This window comes from Lactuca saligna, chromosome 5 (genome assembly GCF_052625555.1).
Source record: "Lactuca saligna cultivar CGN05327 chromosome 5, ASM5262555v1, whole genome shotgun sequence".
NCBI lineage: Eukaryota > Viridiplantae > Streptophyta > Magnoliopsida > Asterales > Asteraceae > Lactuca > Lactuca saligna.
Genome location: NC_136421.1, coordinates 310,299,878 through 310,319,819, shown reverse-complemented (window position 1 = coordinate 310,319,819; position 19,942 = coordinate 310,299,878). Strand labels below are relative to the sequence as shown.

At 33.7% G+C, this 19,942-nt stretch overlaps 1 protein-coding gene across 4 annotated transcripts; it reads left to right on the top strand.

Annotated features, from left to right (window-relative positions):
* The first annotated feature begins 1,422 nt into the window (after nt 1–1,422).
* LOC145048576 (myosin-9-like) lies at nt 1,423–16,587 on the top strand. Of its 4 annotated transcripts, XM_078997108.1 has the most exons (37): nt 1,423–1,709; nt 1,817–2,157; nt 2,936–3,064; nt 3,156–3,299; nt 3,433–3,578; nt 3,677–3,833; nt 3,931–3,989; nt 4,071–4,230; nt 4,301–4,450; nt 4,535–4,671; nt 4,826–4,972; nt 5,099–5,200; nt 5,295–5,352; nt 5,448–5,549; nt 5,637–5,674; nt 5,837–5,963; nt 6,051–6,227; nt 6,312–6,443; nt 6,532–6,641; nt 6,701–6,761; nt 6,861–7,038; nt 7,131–7,336; nt 7,415–7,534; nt 7,654–7,752; nt 8,703–8,816; nt 8,919–8,981; nt 9,143–9,253; nt 9,378–9,494; nt 9,668–9,739; nt 10,592–10,741; nt 11,518–11,658; nt 12,020–12,160; nt 12,259–12,369; nt 12,880–13,029; nt 13,316–13,455; nt 14,284–14,552; nt 16,337–16,587. In XM_078997108.1, exons 2-37 carry the CDS (start codon nt 2,155–2,157, stop codon nt 16,444–16,446), a joined length of 4,431 nt encoding a protein of 1,476 aa, XP_078853234.1. In that variant the 5' UTR covers nt 1,423–1,709; nt 1,817–2,154; the 3' UTR covers nt 16,447–16,587. The 4 variants fall into 4 exon arrangements, with proteins under 4 accessions (XP_078853234.1, XP_078853233.1, XP_078853236.1 ...); XM_078997107.1 differs by lacking the exons at nt 1,423–1,709; nt 1,817–2,157 and adding an exon at nt 2,668–2,809; XM_078997110.1 differs by lacking the exons at nt 1,423–1,709; nt 1,817–2,157; nt 2,936–3,064 and having other exon boundaries at nt 3,160–3,299; nt 3,384–3,578.
* Nucleotides 16,588–19,942: the final 3,355 nt, after the last annotated feature.

The following is a 19,942-nucleotide window of genomic DNA, read 5'->3' as shown; positions in this document are numbered from 1 at the left end:
CTTTGTACACATTTAGTCCTTAATATTTTTGTACACATTTAGTCATTAATATATTTTTTTTGTTGCAAAATAAGTCATTTTTGTTTTTGTACTCATCCAGTACTTATGAATGATTTCTTTAGTTTTTTTTTTTTTTTTTTTTTTTTTTTTTTTTTTTTTTTTTTTTTTCTCACGACATCTCACGTGGGATAGCCATATGGTGACACATGGTGCAGATCAGTTGTAAGTCGTAGGCACGGAGGCTCGAGAAGAGCGGTTGGGTTAAGGCAAAATGCCGATAAACCATGGGTATTTCAATTCGATGACAGAATGGACATGTTGCATGTTGGCATTCCAATCCGATGACTGATTAGGCCAATGTATACTATCGTTGATCGTGGGAGGGCGAATGCATGACTGTACACACTCATCAATAATATTGAGGATTCCGCGTTTATTATATTACTCTGATTTTCGATAAATGTATTTGGGAATAAACGTTTTTTTCTTAATAATGAATTTATAATTAGAGACTTTTGCCTTATTTAAAAATAAGAATTTTTGGTTGTAAAAATGAGACGTTACACATAAACATCAACAACCCCACACACTTCATCAATGATTTTCCTACATTCATAAGTACTGAATGAGTACAAAAAAATGACTTATTTTGAAACAAAAAGATATTAAGGACTAAATGTATACAAAATAAGAAATATATTACCATATTAAATCATTTTTTCCGGCTAACTTGGAGTAACCGGTCATAAAAACTGAATGTGTACAGTTTAACAATTTGAATGGGTAAATATGGACGAAAAAAAATTCAATGACAAAATATATAAAAATCGAAAAATATATTATCCTTTTTAACTTATACTGATGTGGGATCGGTAATAAGTCAACATGCTTCATTTTTTAACTTTGCCAAACACCCCTAAATTTAGATTTGTATTACTGTATTAATTAATCTACTATAATAAATGAATGTTTTTTTGCTATATATCATCTTCTCATTCATTTGGACACATAACATTTTCTAGATTTTTTAAATTTTCTATTTTCCACTTGTCATTTTATTGTATTTTTCATTTTATTAAATTAAAATTCCACATTTAATGTGTAAGGTAATATATATGTAAAGTATTTATTAAAAAGAGTTTATATATGTAATGTATTCAATATATTAAAGTCTTATTAATTTTAATAATTTAAATTTTTCTCATTTTTCTTATAAATTCAAACTTTTCAAATTATTAATTTGTTTTTTTAATTAAATCTCACACCAAGTATTAACTATATTGAAAATATTTATGTTTTGAAGAGTTGTTTTATTTCTTAAAACACTAAATTGTCGACTAAATTGTGAGATTATAAACGGTCAAATCACAGCAAAAGGAAGATATTACATGTATCCATAAGTTGTAAAATAACGAGGTAAAGATATTATTAGGATTACCCACCAAAAATTCCCCTACTGTGCATGGCAGTAGGAACGGATTGTTGAGGCGCGAACTTGTAGGATCCGAAACAACGAGAGAGATGAAGAGAGCCACAACCACAAAGACCTCCCACAAATCGGCGAATTTCTACAGTGATTCAAACGGCTCCGAATCGTTAGGGTTTCCATCAACATTGTCTCGCAGATCGAGCGCCATGACATCACAAACCAAACCGGCTCAATCCAATTGGCAAATTCCAGCTACACTCTCCAACTCAACATCATCGTCGTACGATATCTACGTTCACCGGATTCGATATATCCATTCCTTTTTCCGACAATCGTTTCCAGAAACGCTGATTTTCATTTATATTTGTTGTTTCACGAATTTCCCAGGCGCGGTTGTGTTTGATATGATATCATGGAAGACCGAATTGTATTTTTGATGTAAACATCGGGGGGAGATGGAGGGATTGGAAGTGGACGATCGTTGATCTCGAAATTCTGGGGGTGTTTTGTAGCAGGCCGTTCGCTTTATGATTTGTGGATACACGGTAGCATTGCGCTCTTGTTGATGTTATCGATTAGGTTATTTCGTGGCATGTATCAATAAACGCACTCGCGTTTTCACGGTGAAGAGATTTGATTTCGGTGTTCAGATTGGGGACATTGATGCACATTTTTTTTAACGATGAAGGAATTTATAGCGTCAGAGCTGCGCATTTGATATTCTGATGGTATGTAATTATGTATTCAACATGCGAAATAGATTTTGTTGCCATATCTTTTATCTTGCGTGCACTTAAATTTTCAAATTATAAGATTTTCTTCTGTCATTGTAGAATATGGTTTTGTAAAATTGAAACTGAATACTTTCAGATCATAGTCAAAGGATATTTAGCTTAAATTAGTTATGTTAATTGTGTTCGTTTTTGTGTTTGGGAGTATAGACTTAGAGAGGGCTTCTAGACTTGCATGACCTATACAAGTGAAATAGTGATGGTAGAAAATGCTATGAAATCTTTTAATACCGAAAATCATGTTAAATCCTTAGTTTTTCAAGGTTTCTACCCCTTCAGAAATCACATTAATCTTTAGTCCTTTTAAAAAACCCTACATGAAAAGATATATAGTTGATAGGCTTTTGACAGTTAATAAACTATAGGGACCATGTTCTGCAACTATGAGAAGACTCAATCTCTCAGGTTTGGAATAAAAGGGAAGATAGCTTTGTTATTTATGTTATGCCCACATCCAAAATGTCTTCCTCTAACTTAACAAGGACCATTCATTGGTTGAATCATCATAGATAACATTTCTTATCCCATTTTCTCAACGAATTGCCAGAATCCGAAACTATGATAGAATATGTGGATGATTCCTATAAAGGTGTTTACATTTTATGATTTAGAGTATTTCTTCATTTGGTTAAATTCGTTCCTATTCCCGTTGAGCTTCATATCTTCATTGCTTCCCTAATTCTGGCTTCTGATGGCTCTTTGAATCCATATGCAGGATTCTACGGGAAAAATCTCCGTAGGTTCTCAGGTGTGGGTGGAAAACCCATCAGTGGCTTGGATCGATGGAGAAGTGTTGAAAATAGATGGAACAGAAGCTGAGATCCGAACTACTGATGGGAAGAAAGTAAGTTCTTCATCAATCATATGCTCTTGCCAAATGTCCATTAGGTATTTTTACAAATTTCGCCATTTTATTTACCATTTACTGTGGATAGGTTGTTACAAAACTATCAAAGATCTACCCTAAAGAGATGGACACTCCTGATGGTGGAGTTGATGACATGACCAAGCTTTCTTATTTGCATGAGCCTGGAGTTTTGCATAACTTAGCTATCAGATATCAGAGAGATAAAATCTATGTAAGAGGATCTCCAACTTCAGTTTCATTTTTTAGTCTTGTTCATTCAGTCTGGTGAGACAAAACATTTGATTAATTACTGCAGTTATCGGAGGCTTGTCATAATATTATATCCTACTCTGACATTGTGGCAGACTTATACAGGCAATATACTCATCGCCATTAACCCATTTCAAAGTTTGCCCCACTTGTATGATGCACACATGATGGAAAAATATAAAGGAGCACAATTTGGGGCTTTAAGTCCTCATGTATTTGCAATTGCAGAAATTGCTTTCAAGTAATTATAACATTCCCTTCCTTTTGTGTTCTGTTTACATATATATATCATCTAAAGGATCTCATAGACATGCTTACTTGAGATGAATCATGAATCAGGGAAATGGTTAATGGAGGAAAAAGCAACTCCATCTTGGTTAGTGGTGAAAGTGGGGCAGGTAAGACTGAGACTACTAAAATGCTTATGCGCTATCTTGCACATGTTGGTGGACACAGAGGCACAGAAGGGCGAACAGTTGAACAACAAGTTCTAGAAGTAAGATGCCAAAGTAACTTCAAATCTTTCTAGTATCTCTTTAAATGCTCCATTGAACCAATTATCATATTCTCTTGATTCTATGTTGTAAATGCAGTCAAACCCAGTTTTGGAAGCATTTGGCAATGCAAAGACTGTTAGAAATAACAATTCCAGGTGCAGAACTTTCTTTTAAGTCATGCTGCAAGAAATTTGGTAATTAATTCTGTTGCTAAAAATATCTCCGGATGCATGCAGCCGTTTTGGAAAATTTGTTGAGATTCAGTTTGATAAGCATGGAAGAATATCTGGAGCAGCTATCCGGACATACCTTCTAGAAAGATCTCGTGTTTGCCAAATTTCGGATCCTGAACGCAACTATCATTGTTTCTATCTCCTTTGTGCAGCACCTCCAGAGGTAGTATTTCTTATACATTACATATTATATTATACTTAAATTGTGTTTGACTCTTTTCATAACTTTGAAGGAAACCAAGAAATATAAATTGGGAGATCCTAAATCATTTCACTATCTCAATCAATCAAATTGCTATGAACTTGTTGGTGTAAGTGATGCCCATGATTATCTTGCTACTAGGAGAGCCATGGATATTGTTGGAATAAGCAAAAAGGAACAGGTTTTAACTTCTTTAAACAGAACAGTTTGTTATTTTTTTATTGTTTAATAACCTTGCAATAACATTAACATACCTATTTTCCAGGATGCAATTTTCAGAGTTGTGGCTTCGATTCTCCATCTTGGTAATCTTGAATTTGCCAAAGGGGAAGAGATTGATTCTTCAGTTTTGAAAGATGATAAATCCAAATTTCATCTTCAGATGACAGCAGAGCTGCTAATGTGTGTGTACAGCTTTGATAATATTGTTATTTCTGTTACCCTTTTTCTGAACACATGTCTATATATATATATATATATATATATATATATATATATATATATATATATATATATGCATGTGTGTATATGTTTGAACTGCTGTCTACTTTGTCAGGTGTGATCTACATGCACTAGAAGATGCACTACTGAAGCGTGTGATGATTACTCCAGAAGAAGTTATTAAGAGAAGCCTTGATCCTGAAGGTGCAACCTTCAGCAGGGATGGTTTGGCTAAGACCTTATATTCTCGCTTGTTTGACTGGTAATTCAGCCTTTCTTTCATGTTGATCTGATTTTTTTTATTAGTTTATTGTTCAACGGGTAACTTTTGAAACAAATTTCTTCATTACTTTATCTTGTGGAGGTGCGTGATTATTGATATTTACAGGTTGGTGGATAAAATTAATGTGTCAATTGGGCAAGATCCGAAGTCAAATTCTCTGATTGGTGTCCTTGACATATATGGTTTTGAGAGCTTTAAAACCAATAGGTGAAAATTCTTGGCTGGAACTATTATTAATATAACCGCTTCTTCGTTTACTTGATTGAGATAATTGAATCATAAATCTGTTTAAATTGTGCAGTTTTGAGCAGTTTTGTATTAATTTTACTAATGAGAAGCTACAACAACACTTCAATCAGGTGTGACTTGTGGTGTTTTTGAAAAAGCTGTGAATATCCTCTCTGTGAGAGGGAGCATTTAATTGATTCCCAAATGTTTGTCCCCTTTTATACAGCATGTTTTTAGGATGCAACAAGAGATATACACCAAAGAGGAAATTGACTGGAGCTACATAGAGTTTGTAGACAATAAGGACATCCTAGATCTTATTGAAAAGGTTCAATCTACATTAAATTTATTTTTATGAATTCCTCAACTCATTCTTTTGAAACCTATAAATTTAATATGTGTATTCTATATGCAGAAACCTGGTGGGATCATTGCTCTACTTGATGAAGCCTGGTAAGCAACATTCAAACCAAATGCATCTGTGTCTTTATATTAACATTCTTATATGCATTTACTTTTAGATATGTTATGAGCGCACAAATATTGATGATATGTCTCTGTATTCATGTTGAGTAAGGTTGTTAGTAGCTCATGACTGACTATTTCTGTTTCCAGTATGTTTCCCAAGTCAACTCCTGAAACTTTTTCACAGAAGCTCTACCAGACATTCAGTAAACACAAACGGTTTAACAAACCAAAACTTTCACGCTCAGATTTCATAATTGCTCATTATGCTGGAGAGGTAATGTATATTTCTCAAGATCTTATAGGTAAGAAGGCTGCTAACATCTCTCTAGGCTTAAAGCATGTGTTTGGTGTCAATATTCAGGTTCACTACCAGTCTGATCAATTTCTAGACAAAAACAAAGATTATATTGTTCCTGAACATCAAGATTTGTTGAGTACCTCAAAGTGCTCTTTTGTAGCAGCGCTTTTCCCTCCACCAAACGAGGAAACAACGAAAAAATCCAAATCCAAGTTCTCATCGATCGGCTCTCGTTTCAAAGTAAGTTTTCTTTTAAAATAATCAGACAATGTTAATCAACTATGAGATAAAAAGTTTAAACCGAAACATATAATCTTAATGCAGCAACAACTTCAACAATTGATGGAGACTCTTAATTCCACACAGCCCCACTATATCAGATGTGTGAAGCCAAATAATCTTCTTAAACCTGCTGTCTTTGATAATGTCAACATCATTCATCAATTACGTTGTGGGGTGAGTAGACTGCATATAATGATGTTTGAACTTTTATAAAGATTTCTTGAATCATATTTGAAGTTTCTTTTGTTTATTCTTCATGAAGGGGGTTCTAGAAGCAATTCGTATAAGCTGTGCAGGGTACCCTACCAACAAGGCTTTTGCTGATTTTGTTAAGCGATTTGGTCTTCTAGTCCCCGACGTTTTAAGATCAAAGTAAGTACAATTGATTTAAATACCTATTGGATTTGTTTACTTATCACTTGTATCAACAGTCATGACAGGAAGGATGCTTGTAGAAAGATTCTGGACACAGCTGGACTTCGAGGGTATCAGGTAATTAAGTTTTTATTGATTAATTCTATGTTTAGCAGTTTAGCTTCCATTAATATGCATTAGTTTATACTTATATAAAGTCTATATATGAGTTGACAGATTGGGAAAACAAAAGTTTTTCTTAGAGCTGGTCATATGGCTGCATTAGATGCAAGGAGAACAGAAAGGCGTAGTGCTGCAGTCGTAACTATCCAGAGAACAACAAGAAGTTTTCTCATTAGGAGGCGTTTTCTTGCTATGGCCAATCTTGCTGTTGCCTTGCAAACTTTATGCAGAGGTCTGTTATTGGATTCTGCTTCTTTGCTCTTTATGTATATATATTATAATGGAACTGTGTTTTACACTCATTCTTGTATTGTTTCATACCAGGAAAGCTTGCTTCTAAGGCATATGAAGATATGAGAAAGACAGCTGTGTCAACGAAAATTCAGACTAACTTTAGGCGATACACATTAAGGACTTCCTACAACAGACTCAGGCATGCAGTGGTTCTCATTCAGGCAGGTGTGAGAGCAACAATAGCTCGTCATGAGGTCGGATACAGGAAGCAACAAAAGGCAGCTACTCTTTTAGAAGTCAGTACCTGGCTTTCACATGCTTATTTATAGATCCAAACCTTTTTCTGTTGCTCTAATATGAGTCAGTTCTTCTAGGCCAAATGGCGTGGTCATAGAGAGTATATTCAATATAAGAAACTCTCAAAGGCAACAGTGGCAACACAATGTGGATGGAGGCAAAGAGTTGCTAAGAGAGAGCTTCGCAGATTAAAGATGGTTTGTTTTCTTTATCTTATATATTGATAAGTTTTTTCATCAATCATAGTTTCTCTCTATCCAAAACTTCTGCTGAACCAGTCTTTATTTCATTGGTTGCTTACTTTCAACTTATACAGGCTGCAAGGGACAATGGGGCACTGCAAGAGTTGAAGGATAAGCTTCAAAAACAAGTACAAGAGCTCACACAACGTTTAGAGCATGAAATACGTTTAAAGGTAACATTAGTTTATTTTTTAGATAATCCTTCATTCCTTTCCACTGGTTTGTATTTGCTTAAACCATTTATTGGCTATAAAATACTAAACTATATACCAGAACCAGAAGTGAAGTACATGTCTATCTTTATCTGCATTTCGTAAAGGTTATTTTATACTAAAATAGAAATCACTAATTGTAAATAGAATAGACTAAACTACTCTAGTATTAGGTATCTAAAGGGTTGTTTCCTTTTTCCCCCAATAAGCCCTGTATGGGTAGAGCAGTAGAGCTGCTGTGTGGGTAATGATGTCTGTCCGGATAAAGATCTGTTTCTTTTATTGACTGAATAAACATCTGAATGTGACTAAATAATCATATTACCCATTTATCCTTGCATTCCAACAAACAGTTTTCATCAATTTTAACAATGTTCATCAATTTTAACCTGAAAGAAGTTGAGTGGATTGTGGAAACACTGCAGAAAAATAGGTAAAGGGTTGGTGTCCTAAATCCTAATACATTAAGCCAGTTTTTTTTTTTTTTTTTTTTTGGCTTAATCCTATAAGTGATTCTGTCCAGATTAAGTATAAACGAAACAGCCATGTATAGCTGTCCAGATTAAGTTCTTAACCCATAAAGCTCACCAAGTGAAAAAGAAACAACCTCTAAGTCATTATATATAACATGCCTCAACCTTAACAACTTCTCCACTAGGTCTTTGCAACTTGTTCTTTCCTTTTTTTTTTTCTTGTCAAGATTCTTATATCTCAGTATATTTCATGCCTCTCAAAATTTTTGGCACTTGATGTGAATGCCTCCATGTCAAGTGTTAGGCCACACCAGAAAGTTATTCTTTCATCAGCAGGCTCTTGATCACATGGGTATATACTGATCAAAAGACAAGTAGACAAGGCAACTAATTGAGGCTGCATCAGATTCCTGAAATACATGTTACCTTATCATGCAGACCCAATTGGAACAATCATTGCTTGCCAAGGAACGCGAGTATGCAACAAACACACCTGATGGGGCCCATGGGGGAATGATTGATGGTTTGACTGCTGAGGTGGAAAATCTGAAAGTATGATTTGTTCCATATAAAATGATTAAAATCTCTCTACCCCCCTGTGATTTGTGTGTGTTACTACAATAATACCTGTCTTATATGCTCATATGTTTGCAGGCTTCATTAGAATCAGAGAGACAACGAGCTGATGAATCTGAGAAGAAGTATGCTGAAGCCCAGGTAAAAATTTGAAATTATGAAGTTGGAAGAAACTGAAAGAAGGTTACTTTAACATCAAAATATGATTGCTTTTGTTTAGTCCTCCATAAATAATGGCATATATGTGTGTTCTAGAGAAAATTTATTGCAAATTAGCCATCTTATATATTTAACGCATGCAGGCTTTATTAAAATCAGAGAGACAAAGAGCTGATGAATCTGAGAAGAAGCATGCTGAAGCCCTGGAGACAATCAAAGTTATGCGTCTAAAGTTGGAAGGAACTGAAAGAAAGGTACTTCAACAAGCATGAAAGTCATATATAGTATCAAACTGTCAAATATATAACTAGATGAAATTTAATGAAAATTTGTTTTAACTAAGAATGAAAGTCATTGTGCTCATATCTTATCTTGCAGCCTGATGTGAATGACACATTGCTTGCTAAGGAAGCGACTGAAGCATCAGGTGAAGCTTTGTCCATTATGAAAGAAGCTGTAGTCTTAATGAAGGATGGTGATACAGAAAACCTAAAGGTAATCACTATATAAAACTATTGAATCTGAGTTTAATCATTATTCCTGTATACATGCATGCTGCCAGTTTGGCTGTTACCATTATAAGTGTGGATTGTAACTCTGGTTGTTCAAAAAACAAGACAAAGACATGTTTTTAGAATCAGAAATATAAAGTTAGCTTTATCATGCAGACTGAATTGGAGGACGGATTGCATGCCAAGGCAATGGAAGTATCCAACAGTCCCACCATGAAAAATCTCAAGGTAATGTTGGTTTAATATACTTTTTCTCTCCTCTTGGTTTGTATGTGTTAAATAATGACTTATCATGTTGAACACTTGATGAGGTCATTTTTGTGGCCAGCAGCTTAGTTTATCACATGGTTATTTAGTTATTATTGGAAATGTATTATAGGTGCATAAAATTAGTTTGTTCCATGACTTCTGAGGTTAATCTAGTATACCTGAATTGTAATTTTGATTGTTTCAAGAAGCATGAAAAGACATTGTATGTGTTGGTATCATCAGAAATATAAAATTAAGCTTATCATGCAGACTGAATTGGAAGACGGTTTGCTCCCCAAGGAACGTGAGTCTGCAAAGAAAGCATCTGATGAAGCTTCGTCTAATGTGAACATGCAGTAATGTAAAATACTAAACTATACACTAAAATTACTCATAACAACTGTATAATTAGAAAAAATTTAGAAATACATTATTTGGAATTTCAGTTTCATCAGGTGAAAAAATTAAGACTTGCTTTGGTGCTATATATTCTCATAGAAGGACCTCAACATCAAGTATATAAATAACATAGTTATGATAATCTTTTTTCATCCAGAAGCTTGATGCGTGTCATTTTGGTTCCTTGATTACAATTTTGATTCATGTATGACTTGAAATTTCCATCAGTAGTCCTGTTTATTACATGGTAAGATAATCACAAAAAAGACATACTGAACGTATAGTAATTGCGTCCGAGTCTAACCACAAACTCCTGAATACATACTACCTGTTGGCCTGATATCACTATCAGGGATAGGGATTGTGATTGTGATTTATTGAAAAGAAATTGTGTTTGTATCACAAGAAATATTAAATTATGTTATTATGCAGACTGGATTGGAAGGTGGGTTGCATGCTAGGGAAAATGGGTCTGCAGCCGAAGCATACGTTGGAGGTTTATCTGTTGTAAAAAAAGTTCCTGTGTTTGGGGATGACACTGAAAAGATTGATAGTTTAAGCACAGAAGTTGAAAACCTCAAGGTAATTTCTCTTATAATAAAAGATATTTTTGTCCCTCCTCACCCACTTGGTTTTTGTGTTATAGTTATGCGTATATATGCTACAATGTGTATGCTAAAATTGGTTTATTTTGAACAGTATCTTAGTGTACATGATAGCTTCATGGTCTTTTTTAGTGAATAGTGACTATTGTTCCCTCTTTACTTTCAGCTTCCTTACTCTTTCCCTCCTCAAAAGGATTTTGCCTTTTGTTCTACATTTACCTGCCTACTGTTTTCTCCTATTTGTTCCCCATTTTTCTCTTTTATCCTTTTTGTTAGTTCCTGCTTTATGCCATATTGCATGTATACCTGCTTTAAGGAGACATTTTGAGGTGGAAAAATCGGTGGGTGGGTCGACCCTGCAACACTTCTTTTGTCTATTCTCTATAATACTATAAATAATTAATATATTAAACTTGATTACAATAGTTATTATCAAAATAATGCTCCAGTTTTGTAGTAAAGAAATTTAGGATGCGTAAACACTTGAGTATATTAAACTTGATTACACACATCATGTTATGTTACCGGTGACTAGACATGTCTGTTTTTTTATTATGGAAGCGGTGTCAACTGTATGATTATTACATAGCACTTGATCTGATTTTTAAGTTTAATCTATGCACACAATTTGCAATTGCCTAAAAACTAAGGAAATAATTAGACCAAATTAATGATGCTTTTATCATTATATAACATAAGGTTGGAAGTATGTGCTAAATGGCATCTAATTCTGATATAGTTATTGGCATGCAGACTTTATTAGAATCAGAGAGACAACGGGCTGATGAGTTTGAAAAGAAGTTCTCAAAAGCCTTGGAAACAGTTGAATCTATGCGTCTAAAGTTGGATGAAACAGAAAGAAGGGTACTTCGACTTCAAGAAGCAGAAAGAAGGGTACTTCAACTTCAAGACTATGCTTTCTTTTGTCTCATCCACACTATAATAGTGGCAAATATGTACACTGTAGACAAAATATTTGTTGCAAGTAAATACAAGTTGTGTCATATGAGCCAAACTACCAACATATCAAACCACATAGAAATCATTCTTGGTTAGCTTATAAGTGACAATGTTGTAGGGAAAGGGAAACATAACACATCTGAATTCATAAAACAACCTCAAGTACCTGAAATCATTCATACTAGCTGTCACTACTCACTACTGCTAGTGTGGATTGTAGTTTTGATTTTTTAATGAACATGAAAAGAAATTGTGTTTTTCTTGTCACAAATATAAAGTTTAATTTATCATGTAGACTGATCTGAATGAGGCCAAGGAACGTGAGCTTGCAATGGAAGCATCTGACAGAGCTTTGTCTGTTGTGAAAGATGCGTCAGTTTCTATGGAGGACACTGGAAAGATTGAAATTTTAACTGCTGAGGTGGAAAATCTTAAGGTAATTTTATTTTAATTGTCAAATTACCTGCTTAGTGAAGTATGTTTTTGGTGTTTTCTGCTTTGATCTCTTTTAATTCTTTACATATTTGCATGCAGGGTCAATTAGATTCAGAGAGACAACGAGCTGATGAATCTGAAAAGAAGTACTCTGAAGCCCTGGAATCAATCAAAACACTGCGCCAAAAATTGGAAGAAACTGAAAGAAGGGTATTTTAACTTCAGTACTATGAAAATAATGGCAAATATGTACACAGTAGTGTAAATCATTGCAAGTTACTTCAAGTAATGTGAAGGAGTTTCAAGTAATCTGAATATGAACAAGGATTATGGTTTTAAGATTTTCCAAAAGCAAGTAGTGGTTAAATTCAATGCAAGTGGACATTAAACTGAACTTTCAAGGGACATATTTTCTTTTTATATTTTTGTAAAAAAGAACCTTAGGATATATCTATCCCTCATGGCATTTCACTTTCACTTGTTATTAGGCTTGTGTGCTTCCTTAACATAGCGGGAGTTATCTATCTATCACACCTTAGAGCCCCTTCAGGTCTTTGCACCTAATTCATTCCTTACTTTTTCATCAGTCTTCATATAGCTAATTCCACCTTTTGCACCTAAATCATCCCTTACTAGTATCGATTTCAATTTTGATTGTGTTAATTAAACATGAAAATACATTATGTTTCATGACAAACATCAAGTTTCCTTATCTTGCAGACTGAACTGGAAGACAAAATGCTTGTCAAGCAACGTGAGGCTCCATTGGAAGCATCGGGTGAAACATTGTCTGTTTTGGAGAAAGCCACAGTTTCCTTGGTGGATACTGAAAAGATTGAAAATTTAACTGTAGAAGTGGAAAACCTCAAGGTAAAAGCACCGGTTTTCTACTTTTTTCTAAAAAACGTGCAAATTCACATGTACATGCAGATACCCAAATCAAAAACAAAAACTTTAGTTAAAAAGCATAGGAGACATTTTTTGGGGAACTTGGATATTAAAACATTGAGTGAGGATATCAAGACCAATTTAAATGTCATATTTACTTCATTGAGATTTGAGGGTACCTCATCATAAAGTAAACAAAGTGTGTTAAAATGTAATTTTAATTCTCTTATTCACTTGTTATCCACCTTATGTACTTACATGCATGCAGGATTTATTAGAATCAGAGAGACAAAGAGCAGATGAATGTGAAAAGAAGTACAGTGAAGCCCTGGAATCAAGTGAAATGAAGCGGATAAAGTTGGAGGAAACTGAAAAAAGGGTACTTCAACTTCAAGATGCTTTGAATAGGTAATATTACTGTGGCATCCACCATAAACAAATATTCTCTTTCCTTATCATAGTATTATTATAAAAATCACCAGATAAAATGAGATAGTTAGTTTTGGTTCCATTAATGATGCATCCAACACATGCTTTCAAGATATGTATAGACAGTTATGCCTGGTCAAGCCATTATTCTTAAATTTACTGATACAACTCCAAGTTTGCTTCCACATAAAGGTGAATTTAATATTAATACCATAATGATCCTATATTCTTCTGTTTCTTAGGTTTGAAGGGGGCCATTTATTGAACTCCATACTAAAGCCTGAAAGCTCACATCCTTAGTTTTTGAAGATGTAGGTCGCTTACCATTATGGGATTCTAGAAAGAACATTTATTCTCTCTCTTTTTTTTTTTTTTAATTTTTATAGTACAACACTAAATGTAATATTCTCTTAAGACTAGTTTGTTTGCAATGGGACTTCACCTTGATGCAATTAATCTAAGAGTCTCCTTGAAACTAGTTTACTTGCGATCTTTTACAGTGTTGCATAGCTTGTTTGATAGATAGTTGGGAGATGAATAGGTAAAGGCATGGGAGAAAGAAAAGAGGTTAGTTAGGAGTGGTATATTTGACATAGTTGGTAACCAAGTCAGACCCAAAACCTAGCCAGTAAAAATGGTAGAGTATATTTTAATCAGTAATTTGAAAGAGTTGGGGTGTAGAATTGAAATGATTGTGAGGAATGGTGTATATAATAAAGTGAATAATAAATAGGATGAAAAGATTATTGAAAGTGTGATATGCCATTACAATTACAACTAATGCCAGATGTATCTAGTGTGGCTCAGGATGATGTACAGCATGTCAGACCAATTTGCGGAGCTAAAAAGTATATTGTGTGCTTCATCAAGTTCCAGTGTAACTTCAGGGTTCATTGTTAGAGATGGTTTTGGTGATTCCACATCCACCTCTTCTGATATCACATCCACTGATTCTGATTCCGATTTCAATTTCCCACCTCCCACTTGTTCTACTACAGAGACAGTCTCTCCTCTCACAATCACTCCTGGTGCTTTTCAGATGATAGTTCAGGACCTTTCTGCCCCTGAAAAACCAGGTCAGTCTAGAGTCTTTTTTCTATCCTTATCGTCCCACAACCAATCCATCTCTTCCAATCAGGAAAAACCCGAAAAAACTGTATTATATATCTTTCTTTTTTTTCTCGATGGTTGCTTTGTGCAGGATCTGAAAACTGGGAAAGTGACAGGGAGGGGGCCTTTGATGACTTCTTCTGATGCAAAAATTTTGTTAGATATATCAATCATTTTTCTTCTTATTAGATGATATAGTTTGACTCGCTAGGTAATCAATCTCTTCTGCTGACTTCCCTAAATTTAGATATATATATAGATTTGGTTTTACCTGGTAGGTTTTAGTAGTTAATGGTCATTCATTGTATAGCTCACAGTTTATTTCATGTTAACATGATAAATGTTATTCAAGATTTTCTTTTGGATCCTTGCATGTTATTTTCACAATATGCTATGTGAACTTGTCAAAGTTAAATTTAGGTACGTCATTAGTTTCTATAAAATAGTATGTGTGCCTTAGCTGCTAAGTTCTCCTGTGAAAATATGGACATTGTGCAGTTGAAGCTGGAAACAGCTTTAAGTAAGATTTCAAGAAGAGAGAGGGCCTTCTACTAGAAAAACTGGTTGGGATAGAGGATAGACTTCCATTTTCATAAACTGTTGATTTTATTGCATATTGGATTTTGAACATGACCTCATAAAGCTGTCATTTCTGTTAGACTTTGTTTTAGAATTTTGTTTTTTCATCATATCTTATATTTAATCATATATTCTTATCATGAAATAAATTTGGAAGAAAGATACAATCCCCCCCTCCCACACCAGTACCAGTAGAAGGCCCGCATAAAGCGTCATCATCATCAGCCGATTCTTTGACCTTCGGTAAGACTCCAATTCCTCAACCCAAAAGTTTCATCTTTTTTCACAAACTCATTTTCTCACTTGTCCCTCTTCCATATCTATTATTTCTCTTTTTTTACATTTAGTGCTTGTCTTGGGACCCGTGAAAGGAATACGAGAGGGGTTGATATTTACCATGTTGAGTCAGTAAATTTGAGTATCAAGTGGCATTGTTGCCTGATATCTAAGTCAAGTTTCCTTTGCTTTACTGTTAATAGCAAAATTTCTAAGCATAGGAGTGTGACAACAGAGAGAGAGATGTATTAACATCCTTCATCTCTTAACTAAGCCAAGCATTGGCTGAATAGCAGGGTCACTTAGGCCTTGTTAAGTGTTTATCTGGATGAACGATGTTTAAAAGATATTTCAGAATGGAAGGAAAAAAATAAACGAGGACAAATTTGTAAAAAGTCAAGACATAATGGGGAAACTCACCTTTCTGTGAATTCCTCTGTTAAGTCAAAAAGAACCACACACATACATCTTACCAAATTAAGTCTTGTCCAGATTAAGTTAAAAAGAAGCACCACTTTAGTCTCTATTTGATTCCAAAACTAACTTAAGCACGCAAACTGAATGATTACAGTTGTACACAACATGTTGAAAAAACAGAGAGAGATATACAAGCAGGGTCACATATCTTGTCTTACTTGTGAAAACTATATTCAAATGCTTACAACCCTATACATCATTTAAGTAACATAATTATTTTGATAATATTGTAAAAAAAAAAAACAAGTGTTTGTCAGAGGATTTTGCGACATGTATAGGTAGAAGATCTCATATTGCCATTTTGACTCATTTTTGGGAGACACAAGTTAATAGATAAAGATTGGATTTTCAAGAGAGAAAGAAAAGAAAAGAAGCACATCATGTAGTGTAATCGATTGAGCATTTGTTTGATTCTCAGGAAACAATGTGAGCACTGCACTTCTCATGCATCAGAGCACCAACAACAAAAACAACACGAAGAAGAAGCAACATCTTCAAAGTAGCATGCTTGTTTTGGTTATAACATAAATTAGATCATTCAGTATCAGTATCAGTATCTTCTCATCTCATCTTAACACTCTTAAATCAATCAACAGGTCTTGAGCTGTACATGAGACACTACTTTGTATTCCCCTTTTGCAATATATTTTTCGAAATTAGTTTTCAAAATACTTTTCTTCTTTTTTATAAGTTTGTAAATATGGCATACATGAATAACTCAGTTGAGATGCACCACAAGGACAAGGTCCGCTCCCCCTCATATTATTTTTCTTATGGATGGTTCCTAATTAAATCTACTCTCTCTAGTTAAGTTGGAATTGGTTTCCAACTATTTCAATATAATTAGGCATCAATTCACTTGTATCATCATATTTCATGCTCATTCTTAACTTGCAGTTAATGTTGTACATCTGGGCATGTAATATGTTTATGCTACTAGGCTTCATGAGAACCTTTTTTCGCCTGCATCTCAAGAAACAGATCATACAAGGTATAACAAAGTTGATAATTTTGTATATAAAGTTTGTTAGTTTAAGCAAACCATTGTCCAATAATCGAAAAAAGTTATTACATCTCATTTCCTTTCTCGGTTACCAATTATTTCCTTTTGGGTTCCTTTTTTCTTCTCTCAAAAGAAAAAAAATATATAAATATTCCATTTGCTTTTTTCTTTATGTTTATATACTGTAGATAGTAACAGAGCAAGTATATAAATAATCTAACGTATCTTGAATTCAACATATAAAATAATAAATAAATTCTAAAAAATATGTATATATAAATAAACCATTGGCGACCCCAGATTACGATATGTCATCATAATTTCAAATTTTCAATGGGACCATAATGGGATAGATTTGATTATTTTATAAAATTTAATGTTTTCACTTTTTTTTTGGCGACCAGACTGATCAATTTCGTAAAGCTAGATTATTTATTTAATGATATCAACAACAAACAGAAATAAGAAGATATTTAAGTTAGAACACATTATTCTGATGTACAAAAGAGAAAATAATTGATAATGAATTTAATGTTATTCACCCGGTCATTTTCTATATCCTCATTTGGTATTCTTTGGATAAGCAACTGCTTGGCACAAAAGAAGAAAGACGCCGTACTTGGAGTGAAGAAAAAAAATGGGCACGGACACAACGGTTTAATTTAGGACAAATTACATATAGAAGGGTATCTATCACCTCTAATCACCCTTTTAATGATAAAGATATATCTCCATTTATATTATTGTAATGTAATCATTAATGTAAACATACGAAGATATGGAAAGTGCTAAATCAAGACTGATATCTCTCTTTAACAGCATTCAATATTTGATTAGCAGAAACATGCCGTTGAGGTGGAGGATGTGGGTGACGTAGACAATCAATAAGCCGTCTTATAAAGTTACGCAAACGATGACAACAGAAGCACAACCCCATTTGACCAAAAACCCCTGTAAACACTGCAAGTGCCGAGGATGGCTCCATATATATACATACACTAGTGCATCTTCCACCTACAAAATTTGTTTCTTTGATACAAATTATCTTTCAAATACTGCAAAATCGATAGGTTTCAGATTGTTATTTGTAGGTTTTCATCTATGAAAAGTAGCGGTTTCCATTAAGCTATTATGTGAGTTTGTAACGGACTCTCGGCTTAAATTCTTGAAAACTGTAACGGATTCAGTTAAATTCTTGAATATTAATTATTGTATGGAGGCGGAAGAACGTCACACCACCTAATGTGATTAGTGCGCTAAACAACCACTACTCTTTTCTTTCCATATTTGCATATTTATTACATGGTCTCGTTAGTTCATATTTATTAAAAATAAATAGAAAAAGTAAAAAAAAAAAAAAAAAATGGAGAACTGATCATTTCCTAAGAGAGAAGAAATTTATGACGTTGAATTGACAGGATAAAAATAAACCAATACACCTTAGCCTTATTTCTTATTATTGTAGATAAAAAACATAACGTACCTAAAAACAAGTTTTGTTATGTGGTGCCCAACCGGCCGTGGTCCTAATTATGTAAATAGTAAATATTAAGTTTATTTCCAAAAGTAATTTATATTTAAACGTTCAATCAAATAATATTATTTTATTATTGATCGTAGATTTATATTTTGTAAAATACTTTATTTTTTTTTTCATAAAATAAAATATAAACGTATATATTTTTATTCAAAATTGTCAAGATTAAGATGTTATATAAGATTATTCTCTGTTATATAAGATTATGATCATAAGATCGAATTGGATCGTAAAATCCTACTAGAAGCATTTTAAAACATAAAAAAGTCATTTTCATCTATCTTGTTAGTTCATGAAAAAATATCCTTAGGTTATCCGAGCATTTGAGTGTTTCCGAAATGATTGACTATCCGAAGTTGTTGAGCTTTCCGAGCTACTTGGCTTTCCTAAGAGAGTATGATAGAGATATGAAGACAAGTTTTTTTTTGGTTGGGTTATTTTGTTTGTCTTATGTAATACACTTAGGGGACAAGATCAACAACAACGACATGTCAGATATCAGATTGTTGATCTGCATTCAACGCCATTTGTACATTTGTCTATTTTGTCGCTTGTAACTCCTAGTCAATATAAATCGAAGTGTCAACACATGTATTATGTACACCTTTATCAATTCAAGAATCACATCTTTTATTCTCTCTAAACATTCTCTTTGCATATTTGCTTCATTCATATTTCTTATTTTACTGTTACATTGAATACGTGGTTGTTCTTCAAGGTTTGAGTGGATATATTCCAGATTTGATTGGAATTCATTAATAGCCTTCATTGTTGTTGTTTATTTAAGATATATGTTATTATACATTGTATGAATCATATCTCTACGATATCTTTGGTCTTTCAGTTGATATCAGAGATTGAGTGGCTATTCTTTGAATCCACAAGATCATATTCTCATTGATAGAGAATAACTTGGTTTCTCTATCATTTCTATATTAGGATAAAAAATCTTCTATATACCACTTGTGCTAAAAAAACAACACAACAATGGTTGCTCCTAACCCCAATCAACCATCGTGCTCAATGCAAATCGCCAACAACATAGGTTACCCCACGAGAACCCTATCATTGGTGGTTGAAGAATATGATCATTGGAAGATGAGAATGGATAGATTCTTGGTTGCAAAAGAAAAAGGTGTTGAAATTTGGAGGTCTGTAACAAAAGGTCCACATGTTCCAGTTAAACAAATCGTTAACGATGTTGCAACTAAACTCATGGGTTAAGAAGAAATCAGAGTTTCCTGCTCTAGATATAGAGAAATTGCATGCTGATGATGTTGCATTCTTTCAAATGGAATTTAGTGTCCCAACATTTCTCTTTAAGCATATTATTCTACAACTCCCAAAGAATCAGTAGCATCTGTTGCTAATTGATACAAAATCCTAGTAAACAATCTAAAGGCACATGGGATGACAAGAACTCCAATCGAACACAATCTGAAGTTTATCAACTGTCTCAGAAAAGGATGAAGCAACATCAAGTC

What these genes read in the sequence shown, in the direction of transcription:
- LOC145048576 (XM_078997107.1), top strand. Translation starts at nt 2,789, where the DNA reads ATGTGGATGATTCCTATAAAG. An exon ending in TGTGGATGATTCCTATAAAG is followed by an intron (nt 2,810 to 2,935) that starts GTGTTTACATTT and finishes ATCCATATGCAG; the next exon opens with GATTCTACGGGAAAAATCTC. An exon ending in TTTGTGCAGCACCTCCAGAG is followed by an intron (nt 4,231 to 4,300) that starts GTAGTATTTCTT and finishes ATAACTTTGAAG; the next exon opens with GAAACCAAGAAATATAAATT.